This window comes from Pezoporus occidentalis, unplaced genomic scaffold (assembly GCF_034315485.1).
Source record: "Pezoporus occidentalis ecotype Australia unplaced genomic scaffold, CSIRO_AGI_Poc_V1 ctg110, whole genome shotgun sequence".
Classification (NCBI taxonomy): domain Eukaryota; kingdom Metazoa; phylum Chordata; class Aves; order Psittaciformes; family Psittacidae; genus Pezoporus; species Pezoporus occidentalis.
In genome coordinates, this window is record NW_026912887.1 from 1,715,465 (window position 1) to 1,739,999 (window position 24,535).

The following is a 24,535-nucleotide window of genomic DNA, read 5'->3' on the forward strand; positions in this document are numbered from 1 at the left end:
AATTAAGAAGGATTATGGGCTAAGTTTAGATGTTTTCTAGATCCCTTGAACTCTCCCTTACTTTGTCAAGAGTCTCACCGATTTGGAGGCAAAGAGATTATTCCACTTAATCCCTATGAAATGTGTTCTTCCATCCAAGCAGCACATTCCGAGAGAAAGTTCAAGGGGGTACTTATCAGGCTGGTTTGCCTGACAAACAGAAAATGCATAGAATCTGCATAGGTGTGTTTAATGAGTCATGAATTTTTACATGTCAGCAGTAAAATAATGGATAACGCACATAATCTTTGCACATCATCAGAATCTCAGTGTGAGGATGGTTGTCAGAACTCTAGGATGCCAGTCTAGGATTTCTTCCGGCCTACCGTGGTAGTATGGCAGTAATTTCCACACTCCTGCATAACTGATTTAAAAGCACAGGAAACTTATCTTTCCTAACCATCTCTTCCACCCAGCCTTGAAGCTTGAGGCAGTATGAACACTCCTAACCTTGTCTGGCACGCTGGGGCAGTGGCTGTGTGCTTTGTAGGGCTCCTCTCTGCATGTGCTGTTTTGTGCGATTTAGCCTCGCTTCCATGGCTTATGACAGGCTTTAGTGCTTAGGAAAGATGTACAGGAAAATACTTGCTTGGTTGGCAAATGTGCAAACGATTGGGATCAGCTTCCAATGGAAACTTTATTAAGTAGAGAAAAACTATTGCCTCTCTTCTTGTTTTCATGCAAGTTAGCCAAAACCATTTGCATCTACAGCAAATGTCTGTGCTCTCAAGACACATGGCTCAAGTGGATTATTTCCTTTACACTGTTACCATGTGTGGGTAGATCTTGATCTAGATTCTACTTTACCTCATCAACAGAAACTTATATTTTCTCAATAAAGAAGCATATCTGTATGAAACTATTCTTTGCACACTCCTGTCTTTCTCCAGATACGTTATTTTTATTGTTGTTCTGCTTAATTATTCATCTCTGAGGTTTTTAAATATAAAAAGCCATTGAAATTTGGTACAAAACTTGAGTGGTCAGTCCTTCCATGCTGATTTCAATTTTAAGTTGTGCTGACTGAGCATCTGTTGATCCACTGTGCTTGGACACATGATGTTTATATTCCTGATGAAATTGAGAATGTGAATGACTAATAGGTGGCTTCAGCTCATCTAGAAAGAAGTTTGAATTTGAGTTCATATTTGTTAGTGCACTGGCATCCCATAAAATATGTAATTTGTGGGACAGGTTTCGGGGGGGGGGGAAACAGGTGGTTTTGGATGGTTGTTTTTCCCCTGCAATCTATTGCTTTCCAGGACCATGAGATCCGGGTGAAGTTTAGTACATGATGTGCCTTGGAAGTTTATTTCCTTTTTAGTGTTAGAGCTTAAATGCAGTTGACTTCTCTGTGCACATTGTTGTCTTGAGATTTTTTTTAAGTGGTCACAAGTTGAATGTGGTTGATGTTGCATGTGCAGATTGTATGTTTTCAATAATGAGCATTGTGGTAACCTTTATCTCTGATGTATGAGCTCTTTTTTGGCAGACATGCCATACAAACTGGAGAAAGGGAAGCACCATCTTGGGGTTGAATATTGTTTGAAGTATTTTTTTATCTTGTCCTTTGGACTCAGTGAAAAGGTATTGAAGGGCTATACTGCCCTTTTTGGAGTGGGAGTTAATCACATTTCTGGTATGTGTGTATTCCGTCAGGAGATCAGTTTAAATGTGAAGTTTTAGGCAAGTGTATTCTCAACTGGTCTTGGTTTGTTGGCTTCATACAAGCAGGTGGGGAACTGGAGCTTGGCTTGGTTGAGTTCTGTGTAGACATCTGTGCTGCTTTTTGCTTTCTGATGCAGCCCAAGCAGCAGCTTCCCTATCATTCTGTTGCTGTCTGTAAGCACCTGATAAGGACGAGGAAGCACTAGTAGATAAGGAGATGGGAGCTGCCACAGTTTTCAGCTTTAAGCATTTGAAGGGGCATCTGAGTCTTACACTGAAAATTGAGTGTTGTTTTCTTGTAGTACCTTGTTGGAGAGGGAGAGCCCTCTGAGAATGATGCTTCTCTCTTTAATGTGATTCCTTGTACAAAATACTAAAGTTAGAATCTTGAGCCTTGTTCTATATTAGGCCTTTTATGAGCCAGTTTATGGGCTGAAAACCATATAGTTTCATATAATTTCCTGAGAGACGAGGTTGTGTGAGTATTTAGCTTGTTAAAATAATTTTTGAATAAGAGAGTACTTAGCCAAGTGGAGAGCAAAGGGGGTGTTTCCTGGTAGTTTTGCTGCGTGCAGTCAGGAGCAGCAGATCTGGGCTGTGAAGCCCCAGTGCCTGCTTTGCTGTCAGCATTCCTTGACTGCCAGGAGAAGGGTCTCAGGCCTGGATAAACAAGGTACAGAGCAATGGGACACTCCCACCCCTCTGCTGCTATGGTTTGAAAGCCAGAGCAGAGGAAAGACAATAAGCAATCTATCCTCTCACTGTTTGACATGTTACAGGAGAGAGTAATCACTTGTTTTCCTTTTTAATTCAGTCTGTTAAGGGATATCCAGTTAAACTTGGCAGAGGTTACAAGTTCTATGTAACGAAATGTTAACATATCATTGAGGCCTATGAATCTTTTACAGAAATATCTGCTGATATTATTCGTAAGCTTCAAAACAATTATTAGGTCAGCAGATGTTGGTTATTTAGGTTGTTCTTCTTACTGCCAGCAGTTACTATCAGTCCATCAATGTCAATAGGATCTACTCAGAAGCCTGAGAAGCTGTGCTAGGCCGAGGGGTAATTGTTTGCCATGCCCCTGAGACACCTTGTTACACTGCATAGCACAAACATGAGCATGCCCAATATTCTTGGTTCTTCCTTCTGTTTCCTCTGCAATGTGTCCAAACCTGCAGTGGAGGAAGTACAAGTGTGGGCATTTCTCAGCCTTGGCCAAGTGCTGCCAGTGTAAGACAAGCACTGCAGATGGCTTGTGGAACTGTGTCTGAGGGGTGAACAGGCTCTGATGTGTCTGGCTGATACTCCTGGTATAGTCCCTGAGCTGAATAATGTTTCATCTATACACTGATTTCTTCACTCATGCCATGAAGACAACATTTCGCTGAGGTTCTGCTGAACTTTGCTTGAACCAGAACAAATGCCCATGTTCTGTTTTTAAATTAAACCATATTGGGGACAGGCCTGTCAGAGGCTTTGTCTACACTGTTTGTGTCTAGAAGCTGAGATAAGTAGTGTTCCATCGCTTTAATACATTTAGGTGTGAGAACAGGACTTTTTTTCCTGATTTCAGAGAGGAAACACAGTTTCTGCCTCTTTCCTCTGTATGTTGGGGAAAAAGCCAAAGACAAAAAGTATACACGAGTACCAAATAAAAGGTGCCATGAATCATCTTTGAGTGTCATAAGAATGCTGTAATCATTTTTTAAAGGTGAGTCTTCCATTTTGCTTCATGGCCTGGCTCTAGAAGTGCCTTTTGCTCTCTGCGTTTACTTGGGGAATAAAGGGCAACACAAGTCTCACAGATGAATAGTTACATTTATCAAATCATATAGAAAGCAGTAAAGAAAAGAAGTTACCACAGTTTTGTCCTCAAAGCCAAGAGTAGCTTGGCAAATTCAAGGTCAGGCATGAGTGCAGGCTAGAAGATAAGTTGACTTGGTCAGTTGGGAGGAGGATGTTTGCTGCATGCCCAAGTTCATATCATATAGCTGGAGTCATCTGTCTTTTGGAGGCCTCCTGAACAACCATAGCGAGGCAAAAGTCACTGAAAACTGCTGGAATAATAGATGTTTTCTTTAGAGTAAAGGGCAGGGAATTGCTGAGTTGGGCAATTAATACAGTACTTGGGAGCAGGAAGATTAGAGGGAAGGGTCAGGGTGAGCTTTTCTTAATCAAAAGTTCAGTGATGTCCTTTCACAGCAAAGACACTTTCAATGCTGAATGGTGCAAGGCATGGAAAAGGAAAGAAAGTCTTGCAAACTAAACCAGCCACATCAAACTAGGTGCAAATCTTCTGTCACATTGGCCATGTGCGTGCCCTGATGATATATTCTTAGCTAGCCAGACTTGGAAACCACCAGTTCCAGGGAAGCTGACACATGTGAGATGTATCTGATCAGTTCTGAAAATCAAGCCAACATCTCTAAAAATAATACAGCTACTAGCTTAGCTACTGTACTATGGGAAACAAACAGGGTAGTTTCTGGGCATACTTGTAATCACTGCTATCTTTAACTTCTAATTTATTCCATTTTAAAATGTGCTATCTTGAACGTCTGCTATGAAGAAATTTGGGATTTCCAAATAGCAGAAACCAATGAGATCAAAGGATGGAAAACTCTTTAAAAAGTATGTTCACTACTGCAATATCATATGAAGTCTAATTTCTAAGAATTCTTAATACACTCAAATGAAACTGAGAATCTCAAATCTTTGGGTCATTGTGAAAAATATTCTGGTTACTGTTTTGCTGAAGCCTGTTTTTCAGTCCCAGTATACGGCTTGTACAATGAAATCTATAGGAGAGAAAGAGTGCAAAATAAGTTCTTGCTCCTCCCTAAAATGGATTTTTTTGGTGGCCATTTCACAACTGTTCCTTTAAAAAAGGACATTACAGAAGTGGACATACTTTTATGCCAGGGAGAATTCTTTGTGGCTTAGCTGCTGCAGAATTAGCAGGTTTAGCACAGCCGTCCTGTTTTCACTCCTTCATCTAAAATTGAAGCGTCTTTTATTTTGCAGGAGTATATCTGGAGCTGCTCTGAATAACTAAACAGCACTGAAAGGACTGCTGCGAAGTAGTTATTCTGTAGTAGCTAAGTAGATCAGTTTTCCCTAGGTGTAAAAAGTGCCTTCAGCATCTGAGCAGCGCTTTCTGTAAATCAACATATTTCATTCTTGAAATTCTGCAAAACTGAATTTGAAAATCCACCTGCGTTATGTATGGAAGAAGTACTTCCCATCTTTAAGCAACTTACACTAGGAAAAGACATGTTAAAAACATTAAAGGAGGGGAAATTATTTATAAGCAAACTTTAAACAAAAAAGAAAAGGCCAAAACTGTGCTGAAGCATACAGTCTAGAAATACTTTGTGTTAGATACCAGAAAATACTCTTTCAATTCTACAACCCCCTTTGTCATCTTTCCAGCATCTAGACATTGACTTCTAATGAAATGGGATCCCAGTAAATCCTGGGGTTTGGTTCATTGTCAGTGATCCTAAGCATCCCAATTTTGAGGGGTTTATGTTAAGCCTTCTGGAAGATAATTGTTGTCTTTTGTTGCCACCTTCAAAAATAACTTTTCAATCTCTTGAGACTCTTGTTCATCAGACCACTTTCAACCACATGCTTCATTTCATGTATTCAGCAGAGCCTTCAAGCACATGTTAAGTCCCTTTAATATCAGGAAGACTTTCAGAAGGGGTTAATGATAAGCAGATGAGTGCAGGTGACTATTACTGTCACAGTTTTGGACATCACCTCTCTTAGTTGTACGTAGTACTTCTTGGCCAGATGCTTCTCCTAATCCATTGAAGTGGCAGGAGAGCTACTTCTGTGCTGAGCCCTGAGCCACAGCTTGAAATGAAGCAGTTTGTCACACCAGCTCAACCTGAGACGCTGTGTGGTGATGTGCAGCTCCCTGGCAAAGCTCTAGGGAGGACAGCAGGGACAGTCACACCTTCCCTGGGGCTGAGGGACACTGCTCACCTTCCAAAGCAATTTGTGCTTCTTGGCTCATACCCCTGGTGCCTCCTTTCTGTTGCCAGCAAGAGAGCATGTGGTTCAGTTTGATGTCTGTGCTGTTGGTTTTGCTAGATCTGGGGAGGCTCATCCTATGTGGGGAAAAACCCCGGTTTGTTGAAGAGAGTCTGTAATGAAAGATGACTGCAATAATTGCAGGCTGATATATTTGCACATTTGAAGGATAATTCATGTTCTGCACTCACACAGCCAAATACCCAGGACAGATAATTCTGTTTTTAAAAACAGACTGATTATTACAAAACAAAGTGAACAGGGATGAAACAGCAAAAGCCCACCTGATTCCGGTGTTACAGAAATGTCAATGACATACTGTCGGGAACAGTCTGCGAATACTATTGCAGCTCTTGTAGGTAGTGACAAAAATAAGTCTGCACAACATAAGCCTTAGGCAGTGACAACAGGATGACATTGAAATGGGTCCAAATCGCCTCCCTGTATCTAAGCCCACTTTTGTGTGTTTCTGGATGTGAAACTTGCATGTCAAAGCTTGATAAGTACAATACAGACAAACAGTGATATGCACGTCCAGGATGGTTGATCCAGTTCCTCAAGGCCTGCTTGGGGGCGGGCATGTGGGTACAAAACAACATGTAGCACACCATGGGGAGGGAGCCAGTTACTTGCAAATGCATACATACGTGTCTATATGTGGAATGTATCTCTGAAATGCTGACCTCTTCATTCCCCCTCCAAAGTACTGGCAGTACTTGCTTCTTAATTTCCTTTCTTGCTATTGGCTTTGTGAGCTTGCAGCAGTGTGGCCTGGCTGCTACTTCGGAGTTTATGCTCTGAGAGCCAACTATTGGTCCCAGTGAAACTGAGTGTGTGTTCTGTGCTACAAGGGAGGGGTAACCTCTCTGAGGAAGATTACAACTTGGCCTTGATAGTGCCCAGTGGATTTAGCCAGCAACGTAAGTGCAGTGCTAGAGCTCTGTATTTCTTTCTAAACGTGGCTTTCATGAGGGTCACTTGGTGGGACGTTTTTTTTGTTTTCAGGTTTGTTAGATTTTTATAATCCTGACAGAGTTTTTTAAAACCAGATACTGTGTTTACACAGGTCTTGTGTGCATCACTTGCAAAGATCATATTACTCTTTGTAGCCAGCTAAAGCTGAATGCAGAGATAGGCTGGCTGGACGGGGCCTGGAGCAACCTCCTCTAGTGGAAGGTGTCCCTGCCCATGGCAGGGGATTGGAACTGGATGAGCTTTAAGGTCCTTTCCAGCCCAAACCAGTCTGTGATTCTGTGATATGACCTGGTTGGCTGTTTGCTGAGCAGAGTATTTCCTGTGAACATTGGCTGTGGTCAACAATGGGTTTCATTAGTAGGAACGTGTGGGATAAGGATAGATGCTTTCTGCAGCAAGGAAAAGAAAGGCTATTTGGACTTTAGCTTTCCAGTTAACTGTTTCTTTGTGTCTGGTTGTTGTTACCTCTATAGTGTCTTTTCAACTCTAAGACTTACTCCCTTTGTCTTGATCTAGATTAATGCCTTTCATCCTTTGATGAAAGGAGCCTCAGGCCCCAGGCAAATGGGAGGAGAGGCAAGACTGGAAGCAATGGGATGGGTGATTAGTAAATGGTCTTGGATTTATTGGGCTCCAATCCTGCCTTACCTTTCTGTAGATTGTTTACAAGCATTCAGCAGCTCTGACTGGGCCTGGAAAAAACTGCAGTGAGACTCTGCAGACAAATACTGTCATCTGTCTTGGAAGAGAGGTGTTTATGCATAACTGTTAAAACCAGGAGACACCAAACCTGTGGTTCTTGGTCTCACCAAACTCCTCTGATGTTGCTAACATCTAGTAGAACAAAGGCTGAGTGTTTGTGCTACATCTCTGATGACAGTGCTGGGTCTCTATTCACATCTTTCCAAAGTGGATCCACTTGATGGAGTGGTGTGTTTGGACCCATAATAATGATTTGCATTAGCATTAGAAAAAACCCTACATGGTTATGCAGGAAAATATGCTTTCAGTGTTTAGCAGTATCATGTAGTGTTAGTTTGAGCAGAAATCACCACAAAGTTAGGGGGGTTTGTGTGGATTTGGTTGGGAGGGGTGGGGGGGGGGTGTTTTTTGTTGTTTTTCCCAATAAAAAATTGGGGAATCTGACATGCTCAAATGCAGGAGTGGTGTTAGGAACAGGCGTTTCTTTTACTGCAGTTGAAGAAATAAAACTTTTTCCGTTGCTGCTTTATAGAATTTATTTTTATCTTCAAGGCCTGACCTGAGAAAAGCTAAACTTCTCTATTCAGTGTAAGAAGGCACGCAACATTTTCTTAATAGTATATTCCTAATGTGCTTTCTAAGCAGATCATGGAAGCAAACGTATTCCTGCTGTTGTCTGTCGCCCCAAGTGTCTCATCTGTCCATTCCATGCACTCATGCATGCTTGCTTTCTTCCCTTTTTAATGAACAGTAAGAGAGCAGAATGTACTCTGCAGCCCCTTGTCTGTTTGGAGGTATAGAGCTGAAAAGAATCTTTTGCAAGGTATGCTAGCTGTGGAGAAGAAAGATGTTATAAAGACAAGGTTTGAAATGTATCCTTGGTGTTACTTTTTGGCTTATGTAGGTGAAACTTTTAAATATGTTCAACTTTGTCATCTGACTGTACAAACTTCTGTTCAACAATGAACAGCAGAAGTGAGCCTTTGGAACCTATCTTAATGCTCATCTGGAAAAGTTTTGCAATTTCATAATCATATAGTTGTTACCAGTATGGTTTTCTTTCCCTTCTTTACTCATCTATTAATGGCATCTCTATTCTCCAAAGATTTTTTTCAATATAATTTGCTGCTGCAAAATGAGAAGTGTTAAAAGTCAGCAAGCTTGTATTGAGAGATATTTCTATCTACCAGCTTGGAGAAGGATCAGATGAGTGCAGGAGTGAGTAGTAAGTCCCACATTTGGGTGCTGGTTGTGGACTTGAATTTTGCAGCAGTGGCGTGGAAAGCCCCAAGCTGCGGTGCTGACACTTGGACGTTGGAGTCAGGTCTGCTTATTCTTTTGAACAAAATTTCACAATTTTACAATTTTCCGAGTCATTGGCACAAGCATGGAAAATAGACAGTATAATGTATTGTTAAATCAGCTTCAGTGGAAACTTCTCATCATGAAAATGTAATTGAAGCTATTATTTTCATGGCAGCTAATGTCATAATGGCACCGTTCTCCACTGGTGAGTGGAATCTCAAGATTCGGAAAATGCTCTCTGCTCACATCCTTGGGAAGCGATCATAACTTCAGATACAGCCATGCTTTAAAGAATGAGTTTAACTCAGCATTATAGCTTCACTATAGATGCAGCACAGTTTAGTATGCAATGGGTAAAGCCACGTACTGTACTCTTCTTGTCTTCCTTGTTCAAGAGCGTGCAAAAGGATATTGGAGTGACAAGTGAAAATAAGGCAACCTACTTTGTTCTGGCCTGATTTGTCAGGGGCATGGGGATTGCATTGTTCTGTGGTCCTTTTGAGAGGAACACTTCCTTTGTGCTTCTTCTGACGTTACCAGAGTGGGCCCTGAAGGAGAAGTGCTCAGGTGCCTATGAGCACATAAATCTCTAACACTTCAGCACACTTGCACAGTAGTTCCAGGTTTAGAGATAGTAAAAGGATGTTCCTTCTTGAGAGGTTATTGGGAGGAATTAATCAAGAAGTTCTTATTGAAATGTCTGCGTTGTTAAAATGACAATTCATTAAAATCAAACCTTTTTTTTTTCAGGAGGGGGTTTGTTCTGAGACTCTCATGTCGCTTTTTGTCTTTTAAAAATCATTTTTACAGGAAAGGTTTTGACATTGTTGAAACATCTGCTTTGAACAGGTTCTTTTATAAACCGTACTATTGGAGACACATAAATGGAAGCTTAAATTGAAAAAGATAAGACAAAATGAATAGGTGCAATGAGGAAAAAAAAAGTCGAATTTTTCATTTTAATTTAAAGGAGGAAAATATTTTTCAAGTATCACATTCATATTGCCTGGAAGAGCGTTTCTTAGTCTATTCTAAAAAATGAAGGGATGGGAAAATATCTAGTTAAAAATAAGAGAACAGAGCAAAAGAACAGTTACTTTCTGCTCTTTGTAGAAGGACTTCAACACCTGGTATCCTTACCTTAGCATATAAAGTTACAGTTTGCCTTTCTGAGGACCACAAGAAGAGTCCCTGCTAGTATTTGCCCTCACTGTGTTTCTGTTCATGTACAACTTTTAAAAGTGAATTCTCAATTAAAACTCCATGGGAATTCCTCAAGATTGTTGGTTCAGTACTAAGGATGGCTTGTTGCTACTTTGCAGTAAATCTGTATTTCTCATGCCATTTCAGATGCAGCTCTTGCACAAAGTGACAGATTAGCATAGCAGGAGCCAGCCCCTAGATTAGATACAATACCATGAGGGGAAACTGGGTTAATAAACAAGTCATCTGTAAATCAGCAAAACATGGTACAAGAAAGTATGGAATAACTACAGAAAGACATCAGTCTTTTCCTTAAATCTCTTGTATGATGTGTGGAAACAATTTTATTACACACATACACACACACATGAGTTAGAGAATAAGCCTGAAAATCAGAGCTGGTGTAAACTAGTGCTATGTTAGGGAGGTCTGGTAGAGGTGAGCTATTTCATACCAGCTTTCAAAGAAGGACCTTCACAAAAATGACCATAATATGGAAGTAACAGTCCTGGCTGCCTGAATTTGTTCCCTCTGCTGCTGGAGCAGATAAAACCAGATGTAATATATGGACTGGTATATCTGGGAGGCACCCGGCATTCAGGTTTTTTTTACACTTTAGCAATATTCTCTCCAGGAGGGATTCCCTTTAAAGGGGAAAAAAGTGGTGGGGGAAGAAGGTGAAAACCAAACTTGCAGTAATTTCTTGTAACTTACAGCAGAGGCACTTGACAAGAAGTAATTTATTCCTTTATTGTGTAACGAAAAGAAAAAAAAAACCACACTTCAGCTTTGCAGCAGTGGTCTTAACATGGTATTGTCATTCTCAGGCCGTTTGTGTTCAGAGAATTGGAGTCTCTGGCAAGCCCTCAGTGCTAGCAAGATACTTTCTGATAAAGAATCTTTGCCTCTGTGTTGGACAGCAGTGTAATAATAATGTTCTTGCCTATCAGATGAAGCCTCTGTGATCAGCTGGTTGATGCATAGCTTCTAATTTGTCATGGATATTTCTGTGTTTTCAAGGAAATACTTAGACTGAAAGCTGGGAACAAACAGACTTAAAAGGCTGTAAATATATGTCAATGATGCTAAATACAGAGATGACAAGTGCCAAAATCTGATTCTGAAGTATGACTGAATAAAGCTTTGCAGGATTATATTGTGTATCTGTCTTTCTCCTACTGTTAGTCAAAAAGTTACAGTCAAGCCATAACTTCCTACAAAGTTTGTAAGTATTGAGAGTGGATTATCTAAGCAAGTGGGGCACACATTTGCAGGAAAACTACGTTGTGAAGCAAAAGGAAAAAAAGACAAAATAAGTGATCAGCATCAATCAGACATTCAACATTTGCATTTTAGGAACATAATCTTCTATGCTCTTTGGATGAATAGATTTGTTATTCCTTTTCTAGATGTACCTTTTCACGTCCAGGATGGTACTGACAGTGGGTGTAGACAGGTTGCTAACTGAATCATGGCCACCTTGTCAGTCGGATGCAGTCATGTGGATTCTGAAAGTCAATATCCTAATAGAAGCTGTGACATGAGGGCAATCTTTGTATTACTGGCAATCTTTGTACTACTTACTGGTTTGGTCACAGCAAATTTCCATTGATCCATGCCTCGGCAAATAGTTTCTCCCTATCAAGAAACAGCTCTTGAATTTTCTTAGCCTTTTCTAGCCTTTTTCTAGCCTTTCAGCTTGAAAACCTGATGGGCAAACACAGCCTGGGACCAAAGTGTCTCTGCTAAGCTTTCTTCTGGTACTTGCTTGGGAAGGTTTGATGGCACAGCAGCATGCTTTAACTCTTCTCCCCTCTCTGTGTGTGGCAGAAGGAGCCTTTCTACTTTCCATCTGGGCTAAAAAAAAAACCAGCTTCCTGCAGTTGGATTCTTTCAAACAAAATCTTGCTGCAGCCACATCATTTAAACAGAGATCTGGAATTTTTTAGACAGATATCTAGGACTCTTATTACACATCATCAGAAAATGCCGTTCCTGTAGTGAGGGGGCTCAGCCTGTACCTCATTCCACTGATTTAATGAAATGGTGGTGGCAACAAGTGTGGCAGTCTGCATGCATGGAGTCAGCCTCAGGCTGAAGGGTAGAGAGCGAGGCAGGGCTTCTTTCATTTGAAGTGTTATGCCTCATCTTTCCAAATGAGCACTATCACACAGAGTTACAAGGCTTTGTTCTTGTTTGTTTAGTTTTCTTTAGCCGAAATAATATTAAGTCCCCATTGTGAGTGCAATAATATCATTTGTGTTGAAACTAGAGAGTGGGAGCAGAGTGCTGTTTCATTAAAACTTTAACACTTTGTCTTTTTGTCTGTTCTCTTGAAAAATAAACCCAAGTGCCTAACCCTATCTTCTGAGAAAAGACAGTGAGACAGGAACCAGCTTCCTTCCCATATGGTAGTAGCCCACTGGGAAAGGCCACGTTCAAACATCTCTTTTAAATCTGGCCTTGCACACTACAGAGGTTGCCCTTTCTGGTTTGTGTCTCTCTGACCCTACAATCAGTATATGGACACTGCAGAAGAACCCCAGAAGAAATGTTATCTGCCTGCAGTTGCACTGCGAGCACAAGAACCTCTTCCCAGCTAGTATTTCATGGAAGCTGACATTTTTCCACAAAAAGCTTTAGTTTCAACAGATCAGCACTTTCCCACAGAGAAGTCTTCTGCTGAAGAAATTCCCCAAATACTTAGTTGTGGTTGTGGTAGCTCCTCAGTAGGGGGAGTTCTGGTATGCTTAGTTATAGGTTCATGTCCAAGAATTTGAACAACATTAAGTGCTTCCATGAGTGTGGTTGGTATATGAGGAAGACATAAAAGCCTCTGGGACTTCTGTTTTTCCTTAGGCTTCGTCATCTCCTGCTCTTCTTTCTTTTTGCATGTTCAAGTTGAACAGATACTGTGTACTAGTTTGTTCCGTCATCATTTTCCCTTGTGACAAATTATTCCAGTGCAGATACCTGTCATTTGACCTACTGGACCAAAGCAGAGAAAAAAGTCTAATAATTGCCTTACTTTCAACTCATATTTGTTCTTCAAACACGTGGCCCCATTTAGTGTTGTCTCTGAAGTTATCGGATAAGTTTATCCCATTTCTAGCTCTGCCCAAGAAGCAGATCACAATAGCGCTGCTTATTCACTCCGTTTAGAGTAAGAAATTAATTTGAGTTACATGGGAATAGAGGTTAAGACTCTAGTTAATGCCAAGAACTGAGAAGGCTTATTCTTCAGGTAACAAGCAGATTAGGATGCACTACTAACTGGGGTCTCTTCTTGGTGTAACTCCATTATTTTTACTTTTTCCTTTTCTGCATTCTGCTCTTCATGAACAGCAATTAAAAAAAAAAAAGTAAGAGGAATTTATTGCAGGGCTCTTTCTCTAGTACCACGTCCCCACTTCTGAAAACAGGCCACTGCACAAGGCAGCTGCCGGCTCAGAGAATGGCTTTCACTGTCCCTCCACCTGATGCCAGCATTCAGCTCTCCTCAGCTGGAGCTGCTCTCCTGTTCGCTTCTCAGGCCTGATGTACAGTGAGAAGCATCGGTTTTCCGTGTGGCATTTATTGCACCTCCACTTCTGCCCACCCATCCCCCTCTGCACTCTCTCCCCTTGCTCCTTGTTAGACATGATTACGTGTTGTTTGGCCTCATTCCATTTAGGTTACTTTGCTGTATCATCTTGAATTTTGATCTCCCAAAGATCTCCTTGTTTGAACCAAATGATAGAGTAGGCAGAGTTCATTAAAGTAAATAACAGCGTAGAGTGAAACACAGCCCTGAAGTAATCACAACTGGAATTTGGAAAGTGATTCTGAGTGTTAAGAAGCCTGTTCCATTCTCTCTGATACAGGCAGAAACAGGGGCTTGAAAACAGCCAGCTTTCCATGCTCTATTTAAACCTGTCAGCTCTCCAGACAAAGGCATGAGTGGTTATAGCAGAGGGAGAGAAAGCAGTTGGAAGGGGGATTACAGAACCTTGTGTCTGATTTTCTCCCTTGATACCCAAAGCTGGAACATTTCTTCATGATGTTGCTCCTGCTGCTGCTGTTGTGTTTTTGTTGGGGCCAGTGGCAGAGGAAAGCCATGATTTAAACCTAGAAGTGGAAATACCTTATATAAAGCAAACTTTCTGCACAGTTAAATGCAGTTGACTGCCTCCTTCCATTTGCTCCCCTGTGTGTCTCAGTGTCCTATTTCTTTAGCTGTTTGTTTTCAGTATTTGTAATGTTCCATTTTATAGTATCTCTGTGGTTTTTCCTCTTTGTTCCTCAGTTCAGCTTTAGTTCCTCAGGGCACTCAGAATATTACTACTAAAACTTCGCACTAAAAATAAAGGCTCAAATTTGCAGAGTGGTTTAGAAGTGTGAGTTTTTGTACCTGTTAGACACTAGAGAGGGTGCAGCAGAAGAGGTTGCAAACATGTTGTACTCTTACATTCTGCCATGAGCATTTATTTGCTATGCTCAGAAATGGGATTCAAAAAGAGATGGTCCACTTCTGCAGCTCATGATGTTCATTGATGAATTTGTTTCAGCAACTCCTCCCTTGCAGCATCTATGAAGCCACAGATACAGTGTATAAACCAAGTAAAAAGTATTCCCTGGTCACCATGGTGGAACACAAAATCTGAAGATGTGAAAACACATTTCTAGTCCTCTGCAGAGGTATCCTGTTGACAGATCGGATATTTCCATGATTTTTGCTTTTGCAAATTGGAGCCTGGAGCAATTAATTATACATGACTCTCAAGTGTTACAGAAGCAGGCCTTGTATGAGCAACTGTGTGTACATCTCCTGATGGTGCAGTTATTTTTATGTCTTCTTTAGAACATTCTTCGTTTTGGTCTGTCTCTAGCATTTAACTCTGTAGAGTGCATGGGAGTAGTTGTGCATGCTGCTGATTCCTGTTTTTAAGGCATAACCATGGGTTAAAAGTCTTACCCTGGTATGAGAGGTGAGAGAAGTGTGTTTTCAAGTATTTGCTGGAATGTGCTATGTGGAATCAAAAGGGCTGAGATACCTGAAGGAAGAACCCAGGTTACAGACTGTGGGAACAACTGGGCTTTATCTTCTAAATGACTCCGGGAGGGCTCATTTGTAATCATGTAAAAGAAAGACCCTTCTGAGGAAGGGCCAGGGTTAGGGTTACAAACAGGAGGGGATGGATGCCAACAATGTGCTGGAGGAAATGGCAGCTGTTAGAGAGACCAGGCTGCTTCCCTGTTGGAGCTCCTGCCAGGAGAGATCTGGACATGCTGGCTCAGGCCCTCCACCTCTTACAGACCAATGACCAACAGGTCCTGCTTTGTCTCAACAAAGCCACCTTGCCTAACTGGGATTCCTGCCAGCTTGCCTCAGCCTCTCTTAAAGAGGGCAGGCCTTAGAGTGCATTTACAATATTCAGTTTCCTCTTTGCTGGGAGTTTCCATCACAGGAGCTCTCTCTCAGTCCTGCAGCCAGACAAAAGCTTTGACTAGCACAGCAACTGTGGAGGAATTAGTCCCTTAGGGCAGGTTGTGACTCCTAAAGCCAGCAGTAAATGCATTGCCACAGCGAAAAACTCCCTTGAGAGGAAAGAGCTTGGTGTTCACAGGCCCACAAAGTCAACAAAGACTTAGGACTACCCAGGTGTTACACTAACCAAGAGATTGTTCAAGTGGAAATGGCAAAACCCTGTGAGCCCAACTTAGCTATGCCAGTTGTAAAGAGAAGTGCAGTGTGGTCAGAAGTGTACTGCCTTTTTTGAACATAAGATTACTCTAAATACAAGGGCAAATAAGGCCTCACTGTTGAGAGATGGGATGTAATCTATTGAGAATGTGAGAGGCAATGTGCAGGGAATTTTCCATGTGGCAGTCCATCTGCAATTAAATCTTGCGAATACCTGAATCCTGTGGTCCAGTAGAGCATGCAGGATTTTGCCCTGTACAGCTGGAACTTTCCAGTGGGTTGAAAACTGCTCTGGACAATGCTAATAGCTCATACATTGACCTGTTCTGGAGTCCCCATATGGCTGTTGGAGGCCTACCTGGTCTACCATGTGATCAGGTAGGACTATGTAAGAGATGTGTTATGTTCTTCAGTTGGAGGACATTTGACAAGATACTGATCTGTGCTTTCTTATCCTTACCAGCACATCCACTGCCTACTGCACTGAGGGACCAGCCTCTTCCATTGCACTGGTTTCTGTATTGCAGTGACAGGGTTTGTTTGATTCAGTGGAAAACTGTGAGGTTAAGGGGGAGCTGTGGATAAATTTCATTGGAGTTTCTAATCGTTAATTTTTGGATCATTACCTTTGCACTGTAGCCCTTGGGAGACAAGGTCGCCTGCTCTACGGGCTGGGAAGGTGCTTTTGCAAATAAGGGTGTTTGTTCAATGTTGCTGATCCCTGCTGATCCGTTATAAATACTGCATTAGTTATTGTATCCACACGTTATGTACAGTCATGTGATGCTTGAGGCCTGAAATGCATTTAGCCAGTCAGAAGAGATAAGGCAGGCTCCAATCTGGCTTTCTTCCCTGAGGTTTGCAGAATGTGTTTGCAGATGTGTTGATCTTTAGGAGGCTGGCAGGGAAGGAGGGGGTATTTTCTTCAATTTCCTATTACAGTATCAGAAGTAAATGAGAAGATGAGGTTGTCTTTAACACCTCTTGGTACCTGTGGAAACATCCTTCCCACATCCTGAGCCATGCTGTCTCAGTTTTGCATCAATAATGATTTCAGCCTTGAAGTGGACATGACTTCAGTCATTTCACCTGGTTTTGCACAGAGCTAATGGGCTGAAGTGGGTCTGTTTCAATATTGCTTATTGCAGCAGACAGGTTTAAGTAGCTCACCTGATCACTATACCAGTGTGATCAGCATGTTGTCTAGGAAACTTTCAGGTTCTGTCTCATGTGATGCTTTGGTTCAGCAACACATGCACAGCTTTTCCTCTTTAGTTTAATAATCATTTTACCTCCCAGAGTTTGTATCTTTCCACTGAAGTTCATAGGTGCAACTTACAAATGCATCTAAGTGTTACTGAGGATGAGGAATCCATAGGAGCCGTTGAATCTCCAAGGATGTGTCCAAGGTTTGCCAGCCACTAGGGAAGAGAGCAAGGAATTGGAGTAAAATACCAAGGCCAAATATCTATGCTTGGCTCCTGGAGGCCAAAGTTGAGCAAATTTTGCTTCCCTTGGATGGGGACAGGACCAGCCTGCTACTATGTAGTGTGCTGAGCTTTGGTGAGTTTCTTGAAGTTGCTCGGTGCTGCAGTTAGTAGTTGCTATGTCCACCTATGTATGACAGGTATGTGCAGTTGCATCTCTTCTCTCCAGAGGCTATGTAATATTGATTACAATTGTCAAAGTTTCCTTTCCCCAGCCCAGTACTAGGAGTCCCTTTATTTTCTGTTCTTCCAGGCCAGTAGCTTTATGGTGGCACCAAAGCATAGAACATAGGTGGGGGGAACCACAATATGAGATTTGTCCTTCTTCACCGAGGTATTTACTTGTACATTCTCCATTTGTAAGCTGGTTTTTCAATGTTTAATTGGAGCACTTTGCTGCTACCAGGTTAGGGTAAGTTAGCTTTGTACACACAGTTAAGAGCTGCCCCTGCACATCCTCTTACTGGTTTGGCCTCTTCCCACTCCCTTCCCCCAGCTCTCCTGCAGGACATCTGAGGAGCTGATGCAACAACCAAGTCTCATCTGCACCTCAGCTGTGCCCTGAGAGCACAAAATGTCTGACCTGCTCAGCCCACTTTGTACTTCAACAGTAAATTAAAGGTCTTCATTAGCTTATTTGATAGTTGAATAAAATGCTTTGAAACACTGGTACATTAACTGCAATCAAGTTTTGAAAGGTCTCTGGTTGCTGGAAGGAAATTAGCTTGATAAATCACTCTTTTCAATTAAACAAATGGGTAATTTTTCACAAGCCAGCCCAGGAGCTAACGTTTGGGAAGCTTTTTATTTTTTCTTTTTTTGGTTTTGTTGGTTTTTGGGGGAGGGGTGTTAATATTTTACACAAATTTTTTTTTTATTTTTTTTCTTAAGAAGAGGCTAATTGTCACTGAAGTGTAGGATAGCAGCTTGCAAACCCATCCTGTCTGCCTCAGACCTCATAGAGGTCTCATGATCAAGCAGTGGCCTATGAATTGTACTTCCAAAATGATGATAACCAATGGTGTGACCTTTGTTCACTGCCTTCCTTTCTGTGCCTTTGTTTACCTCTTTGTCTAAAGAAGTATTACCCTCCCTGGGTCAGAAAGGCCTGTTTAACTTAAGCAAGGAGTTCCAGGATAATTATAGTTACTTAGTAACTTTCATCTCTGAGTAAACTGGTGAAGGCTGTTAAGAAAGGTTATGGCTTCCCTTTTGGTCAAAACCAGCATCTGACCTGAAGATGCGTCTGTTCCTCAAAGCTTCAAACACAGCTTGCATTCCAAGAGTACTCTCTGAGCTTAGAAACTGGAGCAGATTGCTGTGTCCCCTTATGGACTGAGTCTCAAAGGGACCCCAGAAGTGCACATGGACCCTGGTTTCACACCAGAGCTACACACGTGCTACGAACTTCATATGCTTAGCCTACTGCAGAAAAGCAAATGCCAGTATAAACAACTGTGACACTGGATTCATCTTGCCTTGGGCATATTTATCCAGGGTACTGCCATTATGTCATTCACATCAGAACTTGTGCTATCTGCTGTTTTAGGTCTTAGAAGCTGTTACAGGCCCTAGTCAAAGATCAAGACACTGTTGAACTTAAGATGTTTCTGAAAGAAGAGCAAAATTCTGTCAACAGCAGAGTGCTGTAAGATTTGCAGCAGCGCAATGTCATACAAGTCACGTGACATAATTTAATCTATTTTTTTAAATGAGGTTTTATTGCCAAAAATTTAGATCCTGCATGTTAAAATCCATCTGTAAAAGGCTACCAGAGCTTCATCTTTGAGAACTAAGTATGGTAATTTGGGGCTTTTTTATGGTATCAGAAGAGACCACAAATGATTTAAGAACTTCCTTCCACCATCTAAATAAAATAATACTGACACATCCTGCTGTAGTTGGGAGTAACTGCATAAAACATGATGACTCGCGTGATTAGAAATTCTCCTTTACTTTTCCTCTGTGTACAGAGCTGATCTTCAGGAACTCTTTGTCACAGTGTGCAATTACATTCCTTTTACGTAAATTCTTTCTACAAATGTTAAATGTCTGTTTCCTGAAAGACTGATTGTTGCAAACACTTGGGTTCCTGCAGTGTGTTTTATGAGAACTTCTGCATTCAGACCAAATTCAGTCTCCCAAAGGACTGCTTGTGGCCTCTGCCTGGCTCTACGTTGGTTGCTGCCAAGACTGTTTTGTGGAAAAACTAGAGGAGTTCTGAGGAACTTGCTTCCGGATATACATGCCTCTGGGCAAACAGGAGATGGCTCTTGTCCTGCTCACCAGTAAGAAGGTCCTTGTGATTATGAGTGGAAGCTGGTATATCTGAAGGCTGCCCATCAGTCCAAATACAGTCTGCATTGTTCTACAAATGAACACCAACAACACCTCCCAACCCCCTTGGCCTCAAGGCTTCAAACCCCAAGTTTTACGTGGTGTCTGACCTAGAGCACTTGGGAATCTCATCTACTTGTGATGGCTCATCAGCGCTCCATTCTCCATGTGGTGAGGAGGTGACTCTCAGTGCCTGGTCCTCATACTGAGATTTAGTTTGCCACTACATCACCTTCCTCTTTTCTTACCTGTTCTCCCTGTTCCTTTGTTCTGTCTGCCCAGCATGTGCTGTGGTAACTGCCATTGGAAGCTGTGTGGGCAGGGAATGGGTTTTGAGTGTAATAAAGTCTGGTCACATCATCTTGCACGACAGGTCCCTACTCTGTGGCTGGGCTGAGTGAGTCCTTTTGAGCTGCAAAAATATGGAAAACTTGAAATTGCAATAATCAAAAGACATTATAGCATGTTATGTATAATAACAAGACATTCTAAGCTGCTCCCCACATGGAATCTCCCAGGTATACCTGGCAACAAGGGAGAGAGAGATCTGAATACTAATGACAGTTGGAGGAGGGGGCCTTAATAGTCTTTTGGCTAATTGCCATGTTTCGTGCTCTTGAAAAGTCCGCCTGTGCTGAGCTAGACATATTTTTCACGTGTAGAAAACTAGGTTGGGTGTTGGGGGGGGGGGGGCTTTATATTTTTCTAATGCTTCCTACAATCAGCTCTGTGAAGGTTCATGTAGCCATGAGGTCTGTGTTTCCAGCTCAAAGAGGCCTTCAGACCTTCTTTGAAAGACGTGGAAAACCAGAGCAGCCAAACAGACCCAGGAAAGAAATTGCAATTTTGGAGAGCACCAGATGTAAACTTACAAAATGAAGAAGTATTTCTGTGTTTTGTGGGTTTGGGGGGATTTTTTTGTTTTTTCTTGTTTACTTGATTCTCTTTTTTTTTTTTTTTTTTTAGTAAATCCAGATGACTAACTCAGGGCCTCTTTTTCTCCTTCCCTGCAGGCAGAACGAAGCCTCCGATGATTTGCTTGCTTCAAAAGGTCCCCAGTGATTTTACCTTTGGGTCTGTTCTGCCATCTCTCAGTTGTTTCAAGTAAGCATTTTCAGTAGTAATTAGACTGGTAATAGCAGAATCCCTGGTGGCCTTCCTGGAGTTTCTGACCTCCCTGTTTTGACAAAGCTGTGCTTGGGGTCACCAGATTCTTTCTCTAAGTGGGAAGGGGAAGAGTGGATGTGAATGTTGTCCTGATTATGATGGAAAATCTTTTAAAAGAGGAAAGTTTTGCAGCATTTCCTAGACATGATTCAGGCTACATTTTTCTGGTTTCCTCTGGAAGTTCACAGCAACCTAGACAGCGCATATTTTGTCCCTGGCTGCTTCCTTCTGGGCTCTGTGGTCTGCATTGTCCCAGAGGAACACGAATATCTCTGTGATTTGTAGATGCAGGTGCAGGCACATTTTGTAGCTGGGCACAGATACATTGAGAGCTTTGAAGACCAAGACCTTGAACTGGCAGTGGAAGCAGATTACAAATCCTCTTCAGCTTCCTAAAATGCAACACCTACAGCCATCTGAACTTGCGTGTGAGGCAGTGAAGGAAAGCAACTCCCTGGGTTTTAAAGGCTTTTACAAATGTTATCTTTGTTGCCTTTCCTCTGACTGATTTTGACTATTGATATAAATGCCTCTAATTTCAAGTTTTTCCTTTGGGGATGTTACAAATTAGAACAGCCTTTCAGAAGTATGGCCACAGACAGACATGTCCATGGAGGAATACAGCCATCCAGTGGGAAGTCGCATAGTAAAAAGGGTTTGGAAAGCCTAGTTTCACAAGCTTTTCTCCAGAGCTGGATTCAAGGCATTTCTGCTACAAAAAACACTGCAGAAGCTCCTCCTTCTGTACAGTGAGGAGGAATGGCCTGGAGTGGAGCTTGACTAACTGAGCTCTGATCTGGTGCCCTTGGACACATCCTCTGCCTCATTTTCCCCTTGCGTAGAACAGAAGGGTTGCTGTTGATGGTCTAGCCCGTTTGAGATCTACTGATGAAGGTGGTGTGTGGTGTGTCCCTGGCAGAATCAGTGTGATCTGAAGTCAAAGGGAGCTACACACAGAAGCTAAAATCAGGTTTATGGGCTAAGTCCTGTTTTAAGAATACCCCAAGACTGAATTTAGTTCCAGTTTCAGCCTGTGTGCTGTCAGTGGGGCTCTGTGCTGAGGAGCTGGTGCTCCCAAACATGGCAGGGTCAGTGTCTGGATGCCAATTCTGAGGCACTCCTGCTGTCCCATCAGCCCTGTTTCTGGGGTGCTGGTGTGAGGTCTGTCCATTCCTGCCTCCCTGCAGCCTCCTTGTGCTGAGGAGCGGAGTGACGACTGGGACCAACAAGCCACTCGCCCTTCAGCATTACCAACTGTCATGCACACAAGGCTGTTTCTGTGTTCTTGACAACTGCCGGTTTACCTCGACAACACTTCCATGTAGTGAGTATTTTTTTCCACTTTATTTTTGCTGCACGGGGGAGTAGGGCAGAACTCCTGCCTTCTGCGGGCGAGAACCAACGGGGTACAATTGGAGCATTTCCACAGCGGTAGTGAAAACTTCTCAAGTTCTCCTTTCTGCTGGTTTTTGGGTGCTGAGATTGTAGCTCTTTCCCCCTACTCGAGTCGAACGATGGGTGCAGTGAAAACTGATCCAACCCTGCTGGTCGCTTATGAGTGCTATTTACAAATCTCCTGAAGTATGCGGTCCAACTCGGCACTGGCGGCAGGAGCGGTGCGGGGTGGGGTTGCCCGGGTCCCCTCCCCAGTGCAGGACAGCGCAGCGCGGCCCGGCCCGGCCCGTCCCGTCCAGCCGCCGGACCCCGCGGCGCGGCGCGGCCACGTCCGGCGCGGCGTTGCGGACTGCAAGGCCCGGCATGCGGCGGGGCGGCGCGCAGGCGCGCTGGGCCGGCCTTGAGTGGCAAGTTGTTTGTTCCAGCGAGCACCAGCTGCTCGGCGCTCCGCTGCCTCCTGCCCGGCTCCGCTCCGCGCCCCGCCGGCCTCCCCACCACTACCCCGCTCCAACTTGGGCACCCCCTGCTCACTCGCACCCGCCGCTGCCCGCCCCGAAGCCGGGAAGGGAAGAAGGAACCAGAGGGGGGGAAAAAAGGCACCGACAATAACAGCCCCCCTCCCCCTCCCCATTCAAAAACACAAAATAAACCCCGGGGATAGATGAACTACAAATGAGAAAGAGGAAAAGATGGAACTGCACATCCTAGAGCACAGGCTCAGAGTGGCCAGCATAGCCAAGGAGAGCATCCAGTTGTTTACCTATGGATTAATCAAACTTGCTTTCCTGTCCTCTAAGACGAGGTAGGTGCTGGGGCTGGGGGCACCTTCCTTGTGAGGGAACAGGATGCTGGGGAGTACCTTCCTTGTGAGTGGGATAGGGGTTGGGGGACACCCTCATTGTCAGAAGGATGGGGGTTAGGGGGCACCCCTTTGAAGGGGATAAGATGTTGGGGGGAACCCTCCTTGTGAGGGAGGCAGGGGTTGGGGGGTACCCTCCTTTTGAGGGGGACAGGGGGGCACCCTCCTCGCAGGGGGACGGGGTGCTGGGGGGTGTATCCTCCCTTTTACTAGGGGGCTGGGGGCTGGGAGGGCATCTTCTTGTCCCTGCGAAGGGGCTGGCTGGGGGGGGGTACCTTCCTTGCAAGGGGGCAGGGCAGCCTCCTTCTTGCAAGGGGGTGGGATGATGGGGTGGGGGGCGACCTCCTTCCTGAAATAAAGCAGGGTCCTGGAATGGAGGACACCCCTCCTTGGAAGGGGGCAGAGGTCTGGGGTGACGGGCACCATTCTTGCAAGGGGGCAGGGTTTTGGGGTGGGGGCACCCCCATCGCAAGAGGGTAGGATATCCTCATTCCTGCAAAGGGGCAGGGTGCTGGAGCGGGGGGAACACCATCCCTGATAAGGGCCAGGGTGCTATGGGGCGAGGACGCCCTCCATGCAAGCAGTCGGGGTGCTGGGGGACACTCTCCTGTCCAGAGGGCAGGGTGAGGGGGGACACCTGGCTCTTCCCCACACCCCCATTATCCCAAGAGTGGGAGATGGTGCCGGGGGTGAGCGCTGGCGTTGGGGTCCCCCCCCGGCGAGGCTCCGGTGAGAACAGGTTGTGGGGGACCGGAGGGGTCCGGGGGGGTGGCGGGCGCGGGGCGCCGCGACAACAAAGGCACCGGCAGCCCCGGGAGGGGGGGAGCCGCGGTGGTTTTTTCCTCTCGCTCTGTTTTTCTCCCGGTTGTTGTTCCTTACAGCACTCGCCGAGAGAGCGAATCGTCCCCACGCGTTTGTTTTAAACGGCGCTTTTTCAGTGCTGCCAGATTGGAGGAGGATGAGGGGCAATGCCTGCCCTGAGCTTGGCTCTCTTTAAAAATCCTGGTATTGAGCAATATGTGATAGCTTTCGGGGAAAAAAAGGGGGGAAAAACAGTGGAAGGCAGTGTGAGAATTTATATTGTTTTTAGGGAGAGGAAAAAAAAACCCTCTGGCTGAGGGTTACTGAGTGTCTGTAAGCTGCTTAGGCCTTTCGCTGCAAAACAACTTGAATTGCAATTGCATATTCCTGTGTCTTCGCTCAGCTTGTTGACTTTGCTCTGCTGAGAAAGAGGAATGGGAATGTAAATAACCCAACTTAAACTCCTCATGGTTTTCCAGCCTCATAATTAGAATTTCAGCTTTCTCCCCAGGCTCCTCTCAGATAGTGGTCTTGGGTGAAGGTGGGGAAACAATAAATAGATAATAAATTTGCTTTTTATTGCTTAAGTTGTTTTATTCCAAGCTGTAATTCAATCCCCTCTCTGTGATAAAGCTCACGGATGAATGGACCTATTTGTGCTGTAATTTGATTACAGTCCCTTATCTTCAGTTAAACTTCATGCATTGAAATCTCACTCTGATTTGGGGCTCATCCCACTTGGCTTGCCCTGGGTTGCAGTGTAAAGTATATCAGCACCTTGTTTACTGCTGGCCTGGAATACCCACCCAGGGCATTAAAGGCTCCTCAGTCTTGAATTTCTATTTTTAATTTGTTATTTCATTATAATTG

At 43.6% G+C, this 24,535-nt stretch overlaps 1 protein-coding gene across 2 annotated transcripts in view; it reads left to right on the top strand.

Moving 5' to 3' along the window:
- Window positions 1-24,535, top strand: part of CASTOR2 (cytosolic arginine sensor for mTORC1 subunit 2) — a 147,259-nt gene that overhangs the window by 12,122 nt on the left and 110,602 nt on the right. Inside the window, exon 2 of one of the 2 annotated variants that reach the window (XM_062632141.1) lies at window positions 20,457-20,547. In XM_062632141.1, coding sequence (XP_062488125.1) covers window positions 20,474-20,547 — 74 coding nt within the window. In that variant the 5' untranslated portion in view covers window positions 20,457-20,473. Of the gene's footprint in view, window positions 1-20,456; window positions 20,548-22,391; window positions 22,808-24,535 lie in introns of those variants that run through there. The other variant, XM_062632132.1, reaches the window with a different exon arrangement.